Source organism: Pteronotus mesoamericanus, unplaced genomic scaffold (genome assembly GCF_021234165.1).
Source record: "Pteronotus mesoamericanus isolate MK-2021 breed Mesoamerican mustached bat unplaced genomic scaffold, CSHL_Meso_final scaffold_651, whole genome shotgun sequence".
NCBI lineage: Eukaryota > Metazoa > Chordata > Mammalia > Chiroptera > Mormoopidae > Pteronotus > Pteronotus mesoamericanus.
Genome location: NW_026555325.1, coordinates 15733750 through 15754777, shown reverse-complemented (window position 1 = coordinate 15754777; position 21028 = coordinate 15733750). Strand labels below are relative to the sequence as shown.

The 21028-nt window shown below is 41.3% G+C and overlaps 1 protein-coding gene across 3 annotated transcripts in view; it reads left to right on the top strand.

The window, feature by feature from the left end:
• Positions 1–21028, top strand: part of CACNB4 (calcium voltage-gated channel auxiliary subunit beta 4) — a 132276-nt gene that overhangs the window by 62793 nt on the left and 48455 nt on the right. For all 3 annotated transcript variants that reach the window (XM_054562703.1, XM_054562704.1, XM_054562705.1), the window contains 3 exons: positions 11063–11182; positions 12796–12918; positions 20503–20633. In XM_054562703.1, coding sequence (XP_054418678.1) covers positions 11063–11182; positions 12796–12918; positions 20503–20633 — 374 coding nt within the window. The remainder of the gene's footprint in view (positions 1–11062; positions 11183–12795; positions 12919–20502; positions 20634–21028) is intronic.

Sequence of the window (21028 nt, the reverse complement as noted above, 5' to 3'; positions counted from 1 at the left end):
TGAGTAATTCTGGTGCTGAGAGTTTACACTGTTTGCTCTGAGTACATAATCTTCATAGCAGTTTCGTAAGCTAATATGCCCCTTTTCAGAAAAGAAACTGAACATAGAAAGATTAAGGGCCTGTCCCAAAGCAAACATCTAGTGAGTGGCAGCCGTAGGGTTGCAACCCAGGCATTCTAGCCTCGACTCTGAGCTGAGTATTCGGTTCCAGATCTCAAATGATTGATCATTCTTCCTCCTTACATTTCCTAATGAAAAACAAACATGATTAGAATAAATCATAATATCTCTCCCAGACACATTCTAATCAATAATTTTATCTCTTTTTCTTTTTTTTTTTTTTTGCTTGGTCCAAAAGTTTCTAACAACAACAACAAAAAGTGAGCAGACGTGGATTTACTGTCTGACTGCTTTGGATATGTTAATTAGCTAATGGATAGGCCTGAAGGAATGGAAGAAAAAATCTGCAAGTTTCATAGTCACATTGTTAGTAACAGGTGATTGTATGTATTTCCGTGTCAGTTCAAATATATCACCAAGTACTCGAAGACCTCATTTCTGGCACTATGAAGACATCTTTAAGAACCTTTGGTACCATTCAAGAGATGCTTTTGCCACAAATGCAAATCTTGGCTTCATCAGTTTGTGGCTGGGTGACTGAGGGCATGCAGCTTGACCTATCTGTAAGGTCTCAAAGGAGCTTTGGAGAGAAATCAAACGAATGTCCTGGAGAGAATACAGCATGCTCAGTAATTGGCAGTTCAATCTAAATGCAAAGAGAGTGAGAGAGAGAGACAGAGAGTGGGGCCGGGGTGGGAGGGGACAGAGAGAGAGATTGATACCACTTTCTTTATGCCTACAGCCTCAGTCATTTGCTCATCTAGCATTGCCTTGCCAGTACCGCTTCTGGACTAAGTTATTAGCTGTTAGTAAGGGCTTTATTTAGAGTCAGTCAGTCATACAAGTTCACCACATTCGCTTTGCTGCATGACCTTGGGCATATTATTGGTGTCTCTAAGCCTTGTTTACGTCAGTGTGGATAATGAACACTACCTCTTAAAATTTTTATAGTGACTCAATTAGATAACATCTGTAAAGTGCTGTTTTATTCCAATTAAAGCCTCATTTCCTAGTTCCAAAGGTTGAACTAAGAGTAAGTTCTTCTAAACTAATGAGTTCTAACACAAACTTATTAAAAGGGAGTCAAAAATCAAGCCTTGGTTTCAGTTCCTCCCGCTTCGGAACCCATTAAGGAGGGAAGTGCACTGCCTCAGGTCCCGGTATGGACTCTGGCCATTCCGAACTGCAAATGGGCTGGTCCTTGCTGATCTGGAGGGCTGGGCCCTGTGTAGTTGGTATCAAGGCCCTGAAGAGCCGAGGAGAGATAGCAAATGTGTAAGGAACACAACGGCCTGAAGACAAGTTTGGTGACATTAAGCTGTAGAGAATTCCTTCTGTGGCCATAACTAGGGGTAGACGTGGCTCTTGCCTAACATTCTGGATGTGCGTAAGGGACCCCCGTACCTCTCAAGTATCCTAGAATCAGTTCCTGTCTAATAATTCAAAAATAGCATTTGTACCTAAATTTAAACTACTGCACTAAGTTACATCATCACGTTTTTAACCTAAATCCTACAGGCTTCATAAATATAGGAGATTGTCTGGGGACCAAAGAGAAGAATTCATACTAACCTAGCCTTCGGGCAGGCCTGAAGGTCTTTCACAGGTCATATTCTTCTCCAGTGACCACAATTAATAAAAATGTTCAACACTAACTATGGGACCTAGTACGTGTTCAATAAATGATAGTGCTTACTATATTATTATTATTGATATTGTAGTGATCATTAATATTTAATATTGCCTATCAAAATCATCATTTGAGGTTAATGCAGGTAATTTCAAGCTATTTAAGTTTTTGTTTTTTAAAAAGGACACATTTATTTACATTATATATATTTTTGTTTAAGAAATGAAATAGGGATCAACTCTTTTTCTCTCAATTGGCTATTTAACTTTCCCAACATTGTTTGCTGAATAATCACTCTTTTCCCACTTAGTTGAAATGTTTCCTGTGTCATATTTTAATTATTAATATATATGGGTTGAGTTGTGGACTCATTGCATTGATCTGTTCCAGTACCAGATATTTTTAATTTCTGTCATTTTGTAATATTTTAATGTTAAAAAGGCCAATTTTCCTTCTGTATTTATTTTTAAACATTTTTTTCTGAAACATTTGTGAATATTCATTTTTCCAAACCAACTTTTGTATGATATTGTGAAATCCACATTGGTTTTGTTTTTCACGGTTCTTTCCAGCATGGTTTCCAACAACACCAGAAGGCGGGAAGTATGTACTCCCTTTGAGTGAAATACGGGCATTACTGGGCACTCCATTTTTATGCTTCTCTCCCATGCCCTGAGACCTCCCCATTCTCTTTTTCATTGAGTAAATCATCCCGAGCTCCGATAAGGCACAAAGCATTGTTCTTGGTGCTCTGAAGCCAATGCAAGTTGCTAAGACGTTATCTCCGCCTGGAATGCAGTAGCCGCTCCGCTCGGGCTCCCATCCTCTCTGCAGCTGTCTCTGGGGAAGCGCTTCTGTTCTTGATGACACGTCTGGACTCTTTGAGCTGTCAACACACATTTCTGCAATGAGAAACTCTAAGTAAACATTATTTCCAAAGAATTAAGGATAATTTTCCATGAGTTTTCGAGGCTACAGAAATGATACGGGAGAGAGTCAAGCCCTTTCCATACTTTCTTTTTTTCTCTTTTAAACCAACCTATATTATTGCTCCTTTTATATGCCAGAAAGAAAAGTCTTTTTTAAAATTTCTTAAAGATAACAGTGATTGCCTGAAGTTATGTTGAGGAGAAACATATTTACTGTTATCATATCTCTACTATGACTCTCAAGAAAACAAACCACAATGTAAAAGTAGTGTTTTCGTGGGCTACTTTGTAAGCCACTCTGGGAGAGTGTGAAAAGGAAGCACTTCTCAATCAGCCGCTTTTCTTGAAGGTCATCAAAGTCCACACTGACAGGAAACTGTTAGCTGCTTCATCTTTAGGCAGCTCTGCATCTACCAGCAGCACATTCAAGACTTCCTGAGCAAACACCATCATTTCCCTTTTAATACCCCTGCTGAGACTAAAATCAGTGCTGCCGGAGCTGCTGCCCTTGAAAGAAGACCTTGTGCTGTGGCTAATGCTTATAAAGTGCCAACCAGGTGTGGCCACCCAGGCACTCACCTGTGTCACATGGATTGGTCAGAAGCTCTCATTGAGTTTTGACCAGGCAGTGCTGGTTCCCTGGCTGGCTGCTCAGTGTCCCGTGATGTTATGCTGTGGCCCAGACAGAGTAAAGCTTGACTGCTTGAGGGAGAAGGTGGCCACTTTTCCTTTCCCAGTAGGAAAGTGAGCTCCAGGATCTCACCATTCTTACCAATAGGATGAAGTTCTTACGAGATGCAAAAATGCTGTTACCTCTTAGTCTCACAGAAGGGTTCTGATTTATTACTGATTTTGTTCATTGAGGTAGCCTTCCTTACGTACTTGTTCAGTATTGTGCACTGATTATCAGAGCAGTTTTTGCCAGATAGCATCCATATAAAGTAATCTTTGTTTTTTGTTCACCCCCAGTGTTAGGCACTTACAGTCCTTATAGTAAAGGGATATGAGAGGGATCTGCCCCCCCGTCGCCACTGTCACCCTGATTTAACGTGCACACCTGCTCTTGGCCTCCATTTCCACTTCTTTTTCACAGGGGCCCAAATGGCTGTGGCTGACTCGCATTTCCCTTCCATCTCCATCTGGGCCTTTTTGTCACCTCCCTTTCTCTCGCTCTCTTTTTTTAGAAGGATAGCTGGTATACAGTGACCATTATATTAGTTTTAGGTGTAGTGATTTAGGTGATGTGAAATGTCAGATCACTATATTGTGTTTGCTAGAGTTAGTGGGGGCGATCACATTGTAAGGTACAAAATGTCAAATCATTGTGCATGCAAATGTCACCTCCCTCTTTGTCCTAGGAGGTCAATTGAAATTCTTCTGTTGTTATTGTATATCCTTTAGGGGTCTCCTTTAAGGACCCATTAATGGAGATACAGCTGGAAAGAAATAGCTGTCTGAAAGCAGGCAGCTACAGCAATTGCTAACCTTGTGAACATAACAAGAAAGGTAAGGTTGGCTAGGTTTTCTAAATGAATACTACTTCCCTTTAAATAAATCATATAAAACAGTTATAATAGAACCCATTAATTTGGATTCCACTAATGAGATAATTCAGACAAAGCCTGTAGTCAGTTTTAAACTATTTTTTTCTATATAATTAAAATTTGATTATTGAAAAATAACCTGTATTTAAGTAGTATAAACACAAATTGAGGAGTTATCACTTAAGAGAAAAAGAAAACTCTCCACAGTACTTTAGAATCTCCTACCAGTAACTAAAAGGCTTAGTAAAATGCAATCATTAAAGCAGAAGTTCAAAGAAATCTGCAAACCAGAACCTTGATAATCTGGAGATATCTTGTGGAGTTAGAATCAGAACACATGTCTTTTAATTTTTCTTTTTTAATCCCCACTCAAAGATCTGTTTATTGATTTTAGAGAAAGACAAAGAGGCTACAGAGAGAAACATCTATGGGTTGCCTTCTGTATGCACCCCAGATGGGAATTGAACCCACAAACTTTTGGTGCACGGGACGATACTGTGCCATCCACCCAGGGCTGAAAACATGTCTTTTGAAAAGTAGCCTGCAAATCACTTTCCATGATCTCAGAATTCCAGTTCTTTACCTAAATCCATCATCCCAAATTAGTGAAGTTTTGGTGGATGAGCAATGTTAACAAAATATTGCAGAATGTCATTTTGTTTTACTGAAGGCAGCAAAAATGTTTGAAATTTTCATGTTTTTGTATCAGATTTTGTGAAGGAATTTTTTAAAAAGATTCCAGCTATACTGCTGTCCCCTGCATGACACCCCATGATAGTGACACACAAGGCGTTCTTACTGTCTGAGCCTCAGATGCCTCTTCTGTAGAATGGGTATAATCATAACCTACCTCCCAGCCTCGATGTGATAATTAGTGATGACATAAAGTAGGAGATGAGTAGGCATTCATTCTCTTCTCCCTCCCTTTTTGAACTTTTCTAAGCATACTCCTTTGCTGCCCTTGACTGTTCTTTGAAGCCTAATAACAAAGCTTAGTTCAGTTAGTGACTGAGGCTGACTGTTAGTTCTCCCATCCAATGAAATGGGCTACAGAGTTTGCCTTTTCTTTCAACCAACATTTTTGAAAGCCTCCTATTTACAAGAAGTGGGACAAAATACCTTAGAGGAAAGTTAAATTGTCATCTCTTAGGTATAATTTCAAAAGTACCTGTTCAGCCTAAATGCTGGGAATATGCACATCATCCAGGACTCTGGATTAAGTCATTGAAAACCACAGTTCTTTAAAAAAGAAAATCTCGTGTTATAGAGTTGGGATTGCTAACAACATCACACCCAGTAAGCATTAACCTTGGTCAGTTAACCAGCAACCATAGAAGAACTTAAAATCACGAAACAAACAATACATAGATTTTGATGGGAATAAGAGCATCTGTCTTTCAACAAACTTGAGATTCCCCTGTGTGCCAGACACTGCTCAAGCCTATATACTCGGAGACACGGCCTGGACCCTGCTAGCCTGGATGCCTCAATAAAGAGCCCTGGACATGTTTGGTGAAGGGGAGTGAAGGAGAAAAAAGCCTCAACAGGAAACCAAGAGACTGGCCTGTAAAAATAAATCTTGCCTAAGAGACATTTTTGCTTAGGGCGGCCTTGTGAGTAGACTCTTTACCTGCCCACCCTGGGAAAAATTTGTTCCTTCTGCAATGTGGAAAAAAGTGCATTGTCAAATCATCACAAGCTCAGTGGAGAGAAACCAGCTCAAATCCTTTGGGAGCAATATGTTTCTGTGGACATTCCACTGTCACTTAGTGAACTTACTGCAATCATTAGGATACCAAATTGACACCAAGTTTAACATTCACGTGTCTGATCTGGAAGCGAAACTGACATTTGTAGTGTCTCCTACTGCACAGCCCAAATCTGTAGACACTAGTTACATGTAGGTATTTAAATTTAAATTAATTAATATGGAATAAAATTTTAAACATTTAAAATTAAATTAAAAATTCAGTTTTTTGGTCTCACTAGTCACATTTCAAGTGCTCTATCACCATGTGGCTAGTGGCTACCATACTGAACAGCACCCATACAGGGCTTATCCATCACTGCAGAAAGTTCTCTTGGATGGCACTGGTTTAAGAAGCATTATTATTATGCTGTATATCATTGCACTGTGGTGTCTTATTAATTCTCCAAAACAACCCTGAAGGGTTTCATTCCTATTATGCAGATGAGGAAAGAGTCTCAGAAAAGTTAAGCGGGCCTCTGCTCACGTACCGGCCATTACGGAACCTGACAGATGGCCGGTGTCCGGCGAATGCACAGCTAAGCTAGAAAGTGAGAATCCCAGGGCTGTTTGACCATAAGTCCAAAAGGCCCAGCAAAAGCAAGGTTCTGTTCTAGTAGTAGTACATTTTGAAATCAGACATTTGTAAACTCTCCTTTCTGCGCAAATGTAATGACATATCTAAATTCTAAAATTACTCATAAAAAGAAATAGTATATTTTAGTTTTAAAAGGACAAGATAAATAAGTGGATACCTGGGTTGAGCAGTGGGATTGGAGACTGACTACAAATAGGTATGAGGTTTCTTATGAGGTAATAGAAATATTCTAATATTAGACTGTGGTATAAATTGTGTTTTATAAATTTATTAGAAATCATTGAATTGTCCATTGAAAATGTGTGAATTTTTATGGTATGTAAATTTTACCTCAGTAAAGCTGTTTAAGAAAAAAAAAACAAGATGTGAATCCTACAACTTGAGGAAAACCAAAAATTTAATGTTGAAAAGCTGCCAAAAACTTTTAATTAGTGAGTCAAAGATTAATTGCTGGAATTTCCTAATTTCCCTCATGATGGCAAAAGAAATGATGTTCTAGCTCAAATCAAACACTGGGAAATTCTACAAGGTCCGTGTTATTATTCTCATTTCACATAGGAGGAAATTGAGACTTAAAGTTATAATAAGTTGCCAAAGACCCCCAGCCAGTAAGCACTGGCCAGTGTCGAACCCCGAACTGTCTGGCCGCAAGGCCCGTGGCTGCCCTCCAGCCCGCATCGTGGCCCTTCTTTCTGGGTACAAGGAGAAACCCTTCCATTGTTCGATTTGAGATCACTTTCCATCTTCCAGGACAACAGTACACTGATTTTCCAATGTTTCTATCCACTTTTTAAAAATTTTGTACTCAAGACAATTCAAGAAAGGTATGAGGCTGGATCTGTTTACAATAGCAAGTAAAAGGGAAAAAGAAGAGTCTGGGCTGTATGAGAATGGAAAGAGATGTGTTTCTTTTGATGTTCACTAGGATGCATTAGTTTATGACTTTAAAAATTACATATGTGTCTATGTATATAATATATGTTATATCATGTTTATGAAGAGACTTTCAGCGATTGTTTCCATTTTCTTCCCGATTTAGTTGGTTCATTGGAGATGATGTGACTTGCCATGGTGGCTGCTTTGTAACTTTTGAGGGACCAGCCTCCATTGTGCCTCTTATACGTGTTGATGGCCCAGGATGGGCTCACTCAATAAGTCGGGCAGTTCACGCTTTGCCCGTCTTATGAAATAGAATTCCGAAAAATGAAAAGTTGATGGGGCTGCATTTTCCAGCTTTGGCCAGGACTAGTAACCTTTACATCTTCAGGTCTATCCCCTTAGCATCTAACATTATTTCCTTCTTAACCATTCCCCTGTTCCTGGTCATAAATGGTTAACCAAACCTCGGTCTGCACAAGCGCCCTCCAACTCTCCAGTCTAGGAAGCCTGCTGTAGCCCCTTCGGATCTGGGCCCTTCCGCTAGTCCCGCCCAGGTGGTCTCCTCTCGCCTCTGCTTCTCCAGGGCTCTGTTGTTCTTTTCTTTGTGCCTTTGTAATGATAACCCAGGGCCTTTACTTTTTCTTTTTCTTTCTTTCTCCTGGGATATGTCTATGATCTCTTTAAATCCATTGAAACAAAACAAAATAAAAATAAATGAAAACAAGAAACCAATTCCGTGCCAAGCCAGCAGAACACATCTATGGGCCAAACATGGGCCTTTGGTGTTGGCCCTCCGCTTTCCCTGGGACCTTGAGCAACAGCAGCAATGATTGCCATACTCAAAGAAATGTAGATATCACTGAAAAAAAGAAAACAGAGTAAATGTTTTGATCTAACACTGTAATTATGAAAATGGATATCATGGTGCTTTATTTTTCCCTCCACCAATATTCTTAGAAACAGAGAAGTCACCACAAGCTTTTGCTTTTACATATTTGGCAATAGTAGAGCTTATTAAGTAATTTTGAAATTCTTACAATTATGTTCACATTTCAAGATAAAGTTTATTTGCAGGAGTCCTTGAATCACTTCTTGTGTGCTCAGAGACGATTGAATGCCAGGATTTGAAATGTCGTTATGGGAGTTTCAGGAAATTAGCCATCTCCTAGTGTCAACAGTAGGTTGTGTATTTTAGCTGATTGACTCACTGCTTCAGTGGGCAGCCTGCTTTCTTGAGAACTGTAGCCATTAACATTCCCCAGCACATGTTTTCAAAACAAGGCAAGTGCCTCCTTCCTGATCACCTGCATCATAATCACTTTATGGTCTAGACATCTTCACACAGCCAGTGAGCTACCGCACACATCACACTTCACCAAACATCACCTAAGACCAGCTCAGAGCTGGTATTGCATGTGCGTGTGTGTTTGCGCATACGTGTATTAGAAACGTTGTTTCTCTCTTATTCTGGATTTTATGCAGGTATAACTGCATTTGGACAAAAGATGTTCTGAGAGAACTCTGTTTTAAAGGATTTCAAGGCAGCACTTTTGAAAGCAGTGAATGCATTATAAAACAGTCACCGTATATTTATTCATTTTATAGGTCCAGACTTTTCCCAGTAGATTTGTACAGAAGAACTTGGTTATAATTTGGTTAACAAATACATTTCCTCTGTAAAGGGCACTTTCAAAAGCACTACATAAAGTGCCTGGATTTAGGCACATTGCACTTATTAAACATATAGTGTATCATTTTGCAATATGGTAGTGTATCAAATCAACAGGTATACAATGTTATATATACCAGTTATATCCAAATATAACTGGAGGAAAACAGTGTTTTCTTTGCATCAAATACAGTCAGAAAAAAATGGATACATTTCAAGATGAGCTATTGTTCATAAATATTATGAGGGAGTTGAAAAATGATTAGAATCTGTAAATTCTTTTTTAAAAAATTCAATGTAAAAATTTCAGCACTGGGAAGGGGATGAGAATGACTTCTGTGTGCCTATGATGGGCCAGGTCCTGTAGTAAATATTTTAATACACAGTGCAGCCCAGGGTAGCGTTTGAAACACCTGGCTCTAAGGTTGGACGACCCGAGTATGAATCCCAGCTTCCATACTGTTATAAGGATTCCATGACATAAAGTATGCAAAGCATCTAGCCTCATGCTGATGTAATAGCAGGGGATTAATACATTTTAGCTGTCATTGTATTTTATTCCATTTAATCCTTTGATGTAGTCAACATCCCCATTGTACAGATTAGGAGACTGAGTCTGGAGTTACCTAAGTAACTTGCATAAAGTTTTCAAAATTAAGTTGCTGAGGCAGAATTTAGAACCAGTGTTCTACAGGCACTCTGATAAAACCTCTAACCAAGAGTTACCGTTCTAGGCTGCCAGGATAATCTGTGCTGGAACGTTTTCTTTTTTTTTCCTTTTGTTTAGGGTGGGAAAACCCACCCCAGCTAGAATAACACCCTCTCCTGAGAGACAGAGCTGTCGTTACAGGCAACAAACTCACAAATAATGTGTAAACAAACAAACCTTAATATTTCTAAGTTCAGAAAAACTTTCAAAGGGCCCATTTCAGCAGTTAGCTATTCTTAGGACTCATTTTTCACTTCGAATAGCAAATTCTTAGTGAACTTGAATATGAATATGGTCTACTATCCATATAACTGGTTTTTCAAAATCTGTGTATGATTTATGAAATACATCAAATAAACCAATCCTATTAATACCTTTGCTTTGTAAATGTCATCATCTATGCAAACATCAACTTGTAGTGCCAGGAAATTGTAAGGATGCTCCTTTAGCACCTGGAGGGCCAAATGCCAGGATTTGAGGCGGGGAGTAACTTTTTGACCAGCTGCTGTAGCCTTCGTCTCTTTTTACGTTATGAGAACCAAGTGATGCTGGGTGCCCTCAGTCCCTTGGCTACATCACTCAGGCTGGATCTCAGTATTGTTCTAATAGCCCTTCTAGATGTGGGCTTCACCTGAGGATATCCTTGTTTTCATTCTCAAGGTTCATGGCTTAATGGCCATAGTGACCATGTATGGCTACTATGGGAAAATGATTGAAGTTATAATAGTGAAAGAGTTCAATAGTGTTGACAGTGGGGCTGGAAAATCATTTTACTAATGCAAGATGGCTCTGTTGAAATCCTAGGCAAATAATTCATCCGCAACCCAAGATACAGATAGCATTTAGGTCTTGTAATAGGCTGACTTTCTTTTTCCTTTAGAGTTATATATAAAAGAGAATGGAATTAAACTTCAATTTCACAAATGAATATGAGTTTAATATAAAGATAGCAGAAAACAAGAAGAACTGGGGATGAATATAACAATTTTCATTGCAGTTTACCTCTTAGCACTTAATCTAGTCAAAATATTTTCTTCACAGCATTACTACCTTCGGAGTTACTCAGATGCTTAACTGTGTTCTGCTGTCTAAATTTATATCTGCAAGAAGGCACAGAGTGTACACACCAAATTCTGTGCAAATGAAAAGAACCCGCTTCTGGATGCTGTTATGGATGGGACAATCTTAAGAAGCCTCTCCTCACCTCATTTAAACCACTCTGGGTTTTCCTTTCCAGGGTTCAGCGGATTCCTACACGAGCAGGCCGTCGGACTCCGATGTCTCTTTGGAAGAGGACAGGGAAGCGATTCGGCAGGAGAGAGAGCAGCAAGCGGCTATCCAGCTTGAGAGAGCAAAGGTGACTTTCTTGCCTTTTGGGCTCCAGAGTGGAATGTCAGTCAGCTCTCTTCCCCTGTTTCAGATTTCTCGGGGGTCGGGGGGTGGGGGAGGGTGGAAAGAAATCACTTTATAATCATCCTGAGAAGGCACCAGATTGCAAGGCTTTCTGATCCATTCACCCCAAGGGAAGTTTATTGACATTCCCCCACCGGGCCATTACCTGAGACACTGACACTTCATCCATTTGTGTTTGTTTTGGGGGTGAATTTTCTGGTCCTCTTCCAACCTAGCAGTTGTAGCCAATAACAAGCCCGCCACACCCAGTATTGGCAAAGAGCCTCCTAAGGTTGCTCCACCTCCTCCATGACATTAGCCTTCACTGCAGGCCACACTCACACTATTGTTCTGTGGGTCTCCCTGTTGTTCTCTCTGCTCTTCACTCTTGGGTTCAGTCTCCCGCCTCAAGTTCAGCATGAAGTTCAGAACTTTGAACCAGTACTAGCATTGCAGCAAAGAGGAGCAGTAAGGGCATTGCCAAAATAGAGCTTCAGACATTCCACAGGGAGAGAGCCCCCTGGTAGGCCCTGCACCCGCAGGAGGCAACAAATTGCATTTTTGAATGTCAGAATGAGAAGAGTCACTAGAGACCTCCCATCCTGTGTCTTTTAAACTACTTTTTTATTTTTTAGCACAGACCCCTTTTGCCAAATGTCATCTTATGCACAACAACAAAGTTTTAAAAGAGGAGAATGATGCGAGTAATGAGGTATCTTCATTTGCTCTGACACTTGTGATGCCTGTGTTAGGCTGACAGAAGGGGGTTTTGGGCAGTTCCTGTGAAGAGACATCAGTGGGACTCGAACTCAGGTCCTGCCTCAAGTGCTGCTCCCCAGCCATGTTCACAGCATGAATAAATGAGCCCACAACAAAGCGGACCAGGACTGCAGGAACCTTGCGTACTCATTTGTGGCTAATTTTTGTTCTAGTTTTCTTTCAGAGTCTGTTTTGGGGCCATTGTGGTCACGCAAATGTCAGCACAGTACCATTAGCGTAGGCTGGTGGTTTGCTTAACCTCAGCCAGGCTTACCAGCCCAAGAGCATTTGGTCCAAAAAGTTTCAGAACCAACTTCTGTAAGCTCTGCCCTTCCTGTCTACTCCTGACTGGACTTTCTTTTTCCCCTGGCAAGATAAGGTATTCCATTGAATGGGATCCCACAGGTTTTCAGATCTGAGCTAACCGCCCACACCACCACCACAACCTTTTTATTTAAGACCCAGCACACATTTCCTGTGTCAGGAGGGTGGGGGTGTCTGTTATCGTTTAAAATAACAAACAAGTTTTATGACTAGAGGGCAAAGCGGGCAGCCCCTCCCACCGATCCATTCATTTTCAGTACCTTAAAGGCACATTTTTTGTTTGGGGTGTTGCAAAGTACCACAGTCATTTTCAGTGTCCTGTCTGTAGATGTCTCAGTGCTGTCTGAGAATGGGAAGCCCATTTGAGATCCTCCTTTGGGGAGTGACTTCTGCTGGCTGGTACTACCAATTATCTTACTATAATACTACATGTCAATATGAAAAATCCTCCCCTGTCTTCCTCCCTCCGTCCTTATTCTATGATTTTTTGCCCAGTCCAAGCCTGTAGCCTTTGCTGTGAAGACAAACGTGAGCTACTGTGGTGCCCTGGACGAGGATGTGCCTGTCCCGAGCACAGCTATCTCCTTTGATGCCAAGGACTTTCTACACATTAAAGAGGTAAATGTAGGCCACTCTACATCCCTTAACCTGCCACGAGGCAAAAGCCGGGGATCAGCTCTGAGCCAAAGTGCACGGAGAGAGGTCCCGAGGACCCACCAGTGTGTTACCTCATTTAATTTACTGGGACTTCCAAAATCCATTCATTCTCACCAAAATTTTAGAAGCCTGAGATCATTGTTTGCATTATCATACATTTACAGCACTGGATCACGGTCATTGTAGGTTGGGTTTAGGACAGACTTGTGGCCTTCTGGGGACCTTTTAATCACCTTGCATAACCACAAAGCCATAGATCTGTGGATCCACCTTTGGGAAACATGAGTTTGGCGGCATGGTGCCTGTCCACGAGGGACCGTTTACAAGGGATGTTGTAATCATAAACATCTGGGCTATAATCCTGTGGACCTTGACCTCGATATCAACACTAGCCAGTGTAATAATTGGAGTGTTAAAGCTAAGAAGAGAGCAGAGGTCTTTAGGAAACAGAAAGCTTAAGGGCCTGAGCAGTACTAGGAGGACTTGAAGCCTTCCAACCCGAGAGGGTGAAATCGTGACATCCAAAGCTTTTATTCACTCAACCTAGTATATTGAAGTCCTGCTTCATGCCAGACCTTGTGCTGGGCAGTGGAGCTTCAGGGATGAAGGCTCACTTTTCTCTCTGCAAGGGAGCTCTGAGTCTGGTGGAAGAGATGGACAAGTACACAGTTTCTGCCGGGGTGACAAGTTCCATTACAGTACCATTGAATGGGTGTTGTGGGAACCCAAATAAAGAACAGGGAGACCACCAGGCTAGGGAGTAGGAGGATCAGGGAGCCAAAAAGCTCTACAGAAGTGGTGAAGCCTGAGGGAGTTGAAGGGGGTGGGGGTGGCAGCAGGTGGAAGGGGCATCTAGGAGCAATGCAGCATGCCCGGGCGCGGGCGGGGCAGTAAGCAGGCAGTGGTACAGGGGAGGGGCCAGGCCAGAGAGGCAGGAGCCTGATTAAAATAAGGACCTCTTAGGCTATGCCAAGAAGCCAGGACTTGGTCACCAGGCAGGGAGCTAGAGAGGTATTTTAAACAAAGGACGGATGGGACCAGCCTCTCCCGACCAATTCTGACAGCTGGGAGAGTATTGCAGAGGCTGAGAGGCACTGTGGGGCTGGACAGGAGCTATAGCGGGGAGGATGGAGCGAGGCAGCAGCGTGGAGGGAGAGTTAAGGGGCAAATAGACAGGGAGATTTTGCATAGGCCGGAATATTGGAGTAAGTGAGATAAAGGAGAAATGAAGGGTGGAGGCCAGTTTTTCCAGATTACTTGAAAGGGAAGATGATGGAGTCAGCTATCAAAATAGAGACGGCAGAAAAGGGAGGAGACTTGTTATGGAGGTGGGCGTGGTTATAAATTTGCTTTGAGAAATACTATGTCAGGGGTGCTGTGAAACTCCCATGAAGATACTTAATAGACCTTTATCCATCTAGTCTGGAGGCTAGAGAGAGGAACTGCAATTTTCTCTACCTAAATGCTAAGAGTTGAAAAGGAGACTGGGTTCTAGTCAGGAGGAGATAAAGAGCTGAAGCGTTGTTTTTAAATTTTGATTTGCTTCTTTTTTTTTTTGTTTTTAATATGGGATAGGTGTAAGCATGTTTTCCATGCTGAGATGTTGAACTCAACAAAATATTTTGGAAGGCAAAGGCATAGCTGATAGAAGGAGGGGCTGGAGTAGAGGGGAGAAGATGGCATCTGGAAAATGGGCACAAGAATTAGGCTGAGTCTGAAGTAAAGTCTTGCCTTCCTTGAACTTCTCTGTTCTGCACAGAATTTTCTGGTGGGGCTGGGGGCATACATTGGAGACAGGCCTACTTGAGAGTCTGCATTGGCTCTTCTAGAAAGGAGGTGCTGGAAATTAGATCTCAGAAAAAGGAGGGTATAAAGGTGAAACAATGAAGTGAAAAGTGAGGAGCCTGAAGAATGTGATCAACATAAACATATCACTTAAAGGTCACTGAGACACTTGCATGGTAAGTGAAAATCATTGTCTTTGAAACTGCATTCTACAATGGCATTAGTGATACCAGGACATATGCAGAGCTCTAACATTTTAATTATTTGATACCAAGTAGGTCAAACATCTGGATGTCTACAGATGTCTCACTATCTTTGCATTCTACCTATGTGACCTACATTTGTACAGTCCCTCATCTGAGATATAGTTCTTGAACATTTCGTATGTGCCAGGCTCTGGCAGATATCCAACAGCTATAAACAAAGCAGAGAGTCCCTCCCCTCATAGACTTAAATTCTAATGAGGAGGCAGATCGTGAACAAATTAATAATTCCAAACTGTGAAATGCTTTGGGGAAAAATGAACTAAATGCTAACATTTTTAAACTATAAGAACGAGGGGGTTATATACTTATAAACATAGGAGTGATCATAGAAAGCCTCTGTGAGACTGTGACCTTTAAGCGGAGGCATGAGGGATGAGGAGGAGCCAGCCTTAAAAAGAGCAAGGGGGGCCTTCCAGGTTGAAGAATCTGCACATGCAAAGGACCTGAGGTAGGAAAACAGCATGGCACAATCAGTTAACTGGAAGAAAGTCACAGAGCTGGAATGCAGTGAGCCGGGGGCCCAGGAGCAGGAGACAGAGCGGTCGAAGTGAGCAGGGCACAAGCCACATAGAACCCTAGGTGATGGTGAGACTTCAGGTTTTATCTAAATGTAATAAGAAGCCATTGAAGACTTTAAAAGCAGAGGAGTGAGGTGAGTTTGTTTTTTTTTTAAGTCTTCTGATTGTAGAGAAAATGGGTTGGAGTAGGATATGTGTGAAATCAGGAAGACCATTAGAATCCTTCTGGGTGAGGGATACTGGGATTGAGCCAGCGTGGTGACAGTGAGGTAGAGAGGAGTAGACAGAGTTGAGATTATAGAAATTCGGTGAAGAGCACAGGTGATGGACTCAGGGCTGTAACTAAAATTGAGCACCTGGGATGGATATTACTTTGGTGGGGAGAAGACAGATGGGGAAAGAGTTTGGGGAGTGGACACTTCAAAGAAGATATCAAGTAGGAAGTTAGCTGTAAGCATCTGGAGCTCAGCGAAAAGGATTGGGCCAAAGATACACATTTGGATCACTTGTTTATGCATGGCATTTAAAGCTGTGATAATGAAGGAAGTCACCTACCACTACAGAGACAGTAGAGGGAGGAGAGAAAGCATCTCTGGATCAAACCCAAAGTAATTCCATCCTATAGAGATGGCGTACATGAAAAGATTCAACAAATAAGGAACCTGAAAAGGAGAAGTATGAGATAGAGGAGGAAAACCAGAACAGAGCAATACGTGGACATCGAGAGAAGAATGTATCCACAAGGAGGAAGCAGTTGGCTGTGGCAAATGTTGCGATGTGCCCCCTGAGATGAGGAGCAAGGAATAGACAGTGGCTTGGCAGCGTGTTGGTCAGCAGCGTGGAAGTCACTAGGATCACTGTCTCGAATTGTGGAGACGGAAGCCAGATGGAAATGGATGAGAAGAAAACGGGAGTATACTTAGCAAATGTAGGTCATGCATTCAAGGAAGTTGACACTCACCAGGCAGTGCACTGAGGAGAGTATGAATTGAGAAGAGATTTCCGTTAAAGACAGGAGCTGTTGGAGCACTGCATGTGCTGATATTAACAGAGAGAGAGAGAGAGAGAGAGAGAGAGAGAGAGAGAGAGAGAGAGAGAGAGAGAGAGAGAGAGAGTAAAGTTTTTGAGTAGGCAAGAAGGGTGTGGGATCCATACCCTGAGTAGAAGGACAGTCCTTTGATAGGAAGGCAAACACTTCTTTATTGAATGTGCAGTAAAAAAGATGAGTGCAGGCAGACTGCCTTGGTGATGGGAAGCTGACAAAGCATCCACTCGATGGCATGTGCTTCCTCCCTGTTGCGTGAGGTGAGGATACCCACGTTTGCCTAGAAGACAAGAGCCCTGGACCTGAAACCTGTGCCCTGGCATCTGGGTGTTCAGCTCATTTTGTCTCATCATTCCCATCAAAAATGACCAGCCATATTCATTACTTGTTAATACTCATTACCAAGGAAAAGCAGAATTTAAGAGACATTCTCACATATTTCTTGCACACTCACACACAACAGCATTCCTATATGGCTGTGTTTTATTGTTTCCCTCCCTTGCATGCATATTCCCAATTTGTCCTGTTGGTTGTCTTTTGATCTATATGCTCCTTGATCAATGACTTTCTCTTCAATATGGCAGTTTGATGTACGGTATTGAGCGGCTAATCCTATGTGGATTAGAACCACTTGTTTCAGATCTTGAAATACCAGATAACATCTTAGAAAGGGAAAGCACTGATCATTTTAGGGAAATCAAAATGAGAATGGTTGGGACAAGACTATGGTGACCTTGCCAGAAAGCTGGCCCATGCTCTTGGAACAGCAACACAAATGAACTCATTTCTATAATTAAGTGGTGGCCTTTCCTCTCATCCATAGCCTAGGAGGCCATCTGTTATGCACTGCTTTAAGTACTTCCTCAGTAATGAAAAAGTTTCAATGCAGAGAAAAGCTACAGCTCGCCTTATCACATATACTAAATTATGAGCAAATTATACTCTTGACTGTATATCGCAACTTTCAAGTAGCTGAAAGAACTTTTACTTACGAGAGTCAGATTCTCACTGTGCTCTTCCTACAGTTTCCTAGAACTAAGCCAAAACATATTGGAAAGTTGCAGTAACCATTTCAGGAAGCACTTTAAGGTCACTAGGGTACCATTTAATAAATTAGTGTTCCAGCGGACTCGCTTAATTTCAGGAAGTAACTTAAGCCCTAGGAAACTATGACTCAGGGTTTGTTTTGTCCCTGCCACCATCAAATTTAAATACCAGGCCTGTGCACCAAAGATTCTAAAAGGTTCCCCTTGCCTTTTGTTAATCCCAAAATAAACAGACCTGTTATTTCAGGCCTATCATCCTGAAATAAAAGATAGGAAGATGGGAAAAACTAAAACCAAGATTGTTCAAGATTTTATATGGACTCACCTCTCATTTCTCCAGTGTTGTCTCATTCTACATGCTATGCATGACTTGTATAGAAGCTGTGTGCATAATAAAGGCGAAATCCCTAAACCACGTTTTTGTTTTTTTGTTTTTTGGGGTTTTTTTTGCTTTTGAGTGGTAAGGCAGAACTTCATGATGTGATGATGCAACTAAACTACATTCTTCCCTCACAATGTGTCAATGTTTTATGCATATAAATTCTGCCTTTTTTCTGAGGTAAGCAAAATGTACTGCATGAAGTTGTTACATTTTGGAAAAAACAGGTATTTTTGGATCAAGCTAGAGGGAGTTCTGAGAATCATCTCTGGAGAGTGTAAATAATAGGACTGATGAATCTACTCTCTAGAAATCACTAGCTGAAACCTTCCCTCGAGGCAGGTGTGTTGGATTAAATATGTCTTTTACCCTAAGATTCAGTAAATCTATATTTATAATGCAGCTTTCCTGACCCATCAAATGGGCCACGTTGACAGAATCTCACCCTATATTGACTGAAGCCTTTGCATGGGTTTTTCAAGTTTACAAGTCATGGAACTTTATTTAAATGGAAATTCTGGTGTTCTTGTTGGGCTTTTGGCCATCTGTAAATTATTGCCAAAAAATTCCACATACAAATATATAATACGTTTAGCCTTTGTAAGATTAGGCTTTTTTTTCTTCAGGTGGTAAGGTTGACCTTAATTTGCAAACCTGTATCTGGAGGGATAGGGGAGGAAAAATAATTTTTCTTCTATTCTTCCCAATTCTTCTGGCTAGTCTAATAACCAAATTAACATGAGACAGATTAACAGGAGAAAATACCCAATTTTATTGTTTATTAAATTACAAGAGTTCCCCAAGAATATGAAACCCAAGAACAGATTGGGAGGTTAAGATTGGTATGTCATTCTGGAGCTAAGGAGAAAGTGTGTGCGTGTGTGGTCTGGCACCTCAAGGGGCAAGAGGACAATTCACAAGGAGGTGAAAAAGCCTATGTTTGGTAAATTAAGTGTTTGTGGAGCCATCTTTAACAATGGGATACAGAGTGGACTTTGATCAAAGGAGCCTTACTAGGTTTTTTCCTATTAAACTTAGTCTGTATTAAACTACCATTATCTAATATAAGTAAACTTATAAACTATAGTTATCTATGATGGTATCTTCCTTCCTGAAATAAGTTCTCTAAATTCTTTTAGTCAGTCAGGGGGAAAGTCAAAAGTTTTTCCTGGGTCTTTTATTTCTTGAAAATAATCACCTTAAAGCAATTAATATTTAGGGTGGCAAACTCTGCTTCCTCTCAGAAGATTATGATTCTTCCCCAGTGAGAGTATGTTGCAGACGCTGTCTTGGATTTTTACCTAAAATTTTTTGACAAATGACAGGCTATTGAATGTATTTCATTTCAGACTTGCCTATCTTCAAGAATTTCAGTTATACTGATGTGTATTTATTCTTATAAAAGATATTCCTTAAGGATCGGCTAAGGCTTTTTGATAAGGATAAAAGGAATCCAAAGATTAGGACTTGACTTTAGACCAGGGATTGGCAAACTGTGGCCCTTCTGCCATTTTTTGAAAGGAAAAGTTCATTGAAAGACAGCTATGCTCACTAGTTTATGTACTGTCGGTGGTGCTTCTGCACTCTGACAGCAGGTTCAAGTAGTTGCAACAGGGAACATATGGACAGCAAAGGCTAAATATTTACTATATGGGCCGTTAGGTAAAAAGTTTGTAGACCTCCACTTTAGTGTTTATACAAAGTCTGTCCAGACGGTATCCAGCCATGCAATATGAAAAATAAACACAGTTATTGAAGATGATGCAAGAGACAAGAAACATTGTACACAGGACAATGATACCTCAGTCCCCTTGAGAGTAGGCACCTTGGGACCTCACACAGTTCTCCTGGTCACCGTCAGCTGCCCTGTCATGTTTTCCTGAACTTCATCAGTGTTCTGAAATCTCTTCCCTTTCAAAGGTGATTTTAGTTTTGGGAAAAGCCAGAAGTTGCAGGGCGCCAAATCTGGGCTGCAGGGGGGCTGAGCCACCTGGGTGATTTGATGTTTCACCAAAAAACTTGCAGGAGACGTGATGCATGGGCAGGCGCGTTGTCGTGATGATGAAGCTGCCAATCACCAGTTGCCCATAGCTGTGGCCTTCTGAACCTTCCCAATGGTTTCCATGGAGGAATGTTCAAGCTTAACAAAATATTTGATTCAGATTCGTTGATGTACTCCCTCAGTCATTTTGAATGCGATGGCCACACAGTACACATGCTCATTCAGTGGCATCTACTGCCCCCACTCTACTAACAGTGAAGTTGTCATTGTTCACGCATGTGCGTTCCAGTCCACTCTCCTTGGTTGCCAGGTTATATCAATGTCAGCAAACCATTCCCATTATATTAACAATGGCCAGACTTTTTCTGAACACACTCCGTATACATAATATAGAATCATATATAATATGAATGGTGTTTTGTTCTTCTGGTCCCCTGAAATTAATTAATGGAATGTGAAAATAAGTGAATTACTATTGATAGCAGTTTTATTTCTGCATTCCAGAAATATAACAATGATTGGTGGATAGGAAGGCTGGTGAAAGAGGGCTGCGAGATTGGCTTCATCCCAAGTCCACTTAGGCTGGAGAACATACGGATTCAGCAAGAACAAAAACGAGGACGTTTTCATGGAGGGTAAGGCTCCTTTCTTTCTATAAACTTTGGGGATGGGAGTGGGTAGGAACATTAAGCAATGTTTTCAAGTTTGCTTATTAGGTTCAGACTATATGCTTTCAACGGAGAAGATGCTTTTCTGTATATGAGGTGTTTCTGAAAATGATACTAAAGTGTTTCAGATATGCATTCTCCCTGAAGCCTGGCATTTCTGGAACCCACATGAACTCCCACAGGATCAGCAAACCCTTCTTGGAGCCTGAGCTTTCCTTCCTTAGAGTCACGGAGGGCATCTTTCTCAGTGCGGGAAGGGGGAGCCTGTCCTGAGCCAGCATCACGGCTCTTCCTGGTTAGCTTTCAAAGACTCTTTCTCAGCCCATCACAGAATGCGGTGGCGTGTGCGGGTCCAGGTACTA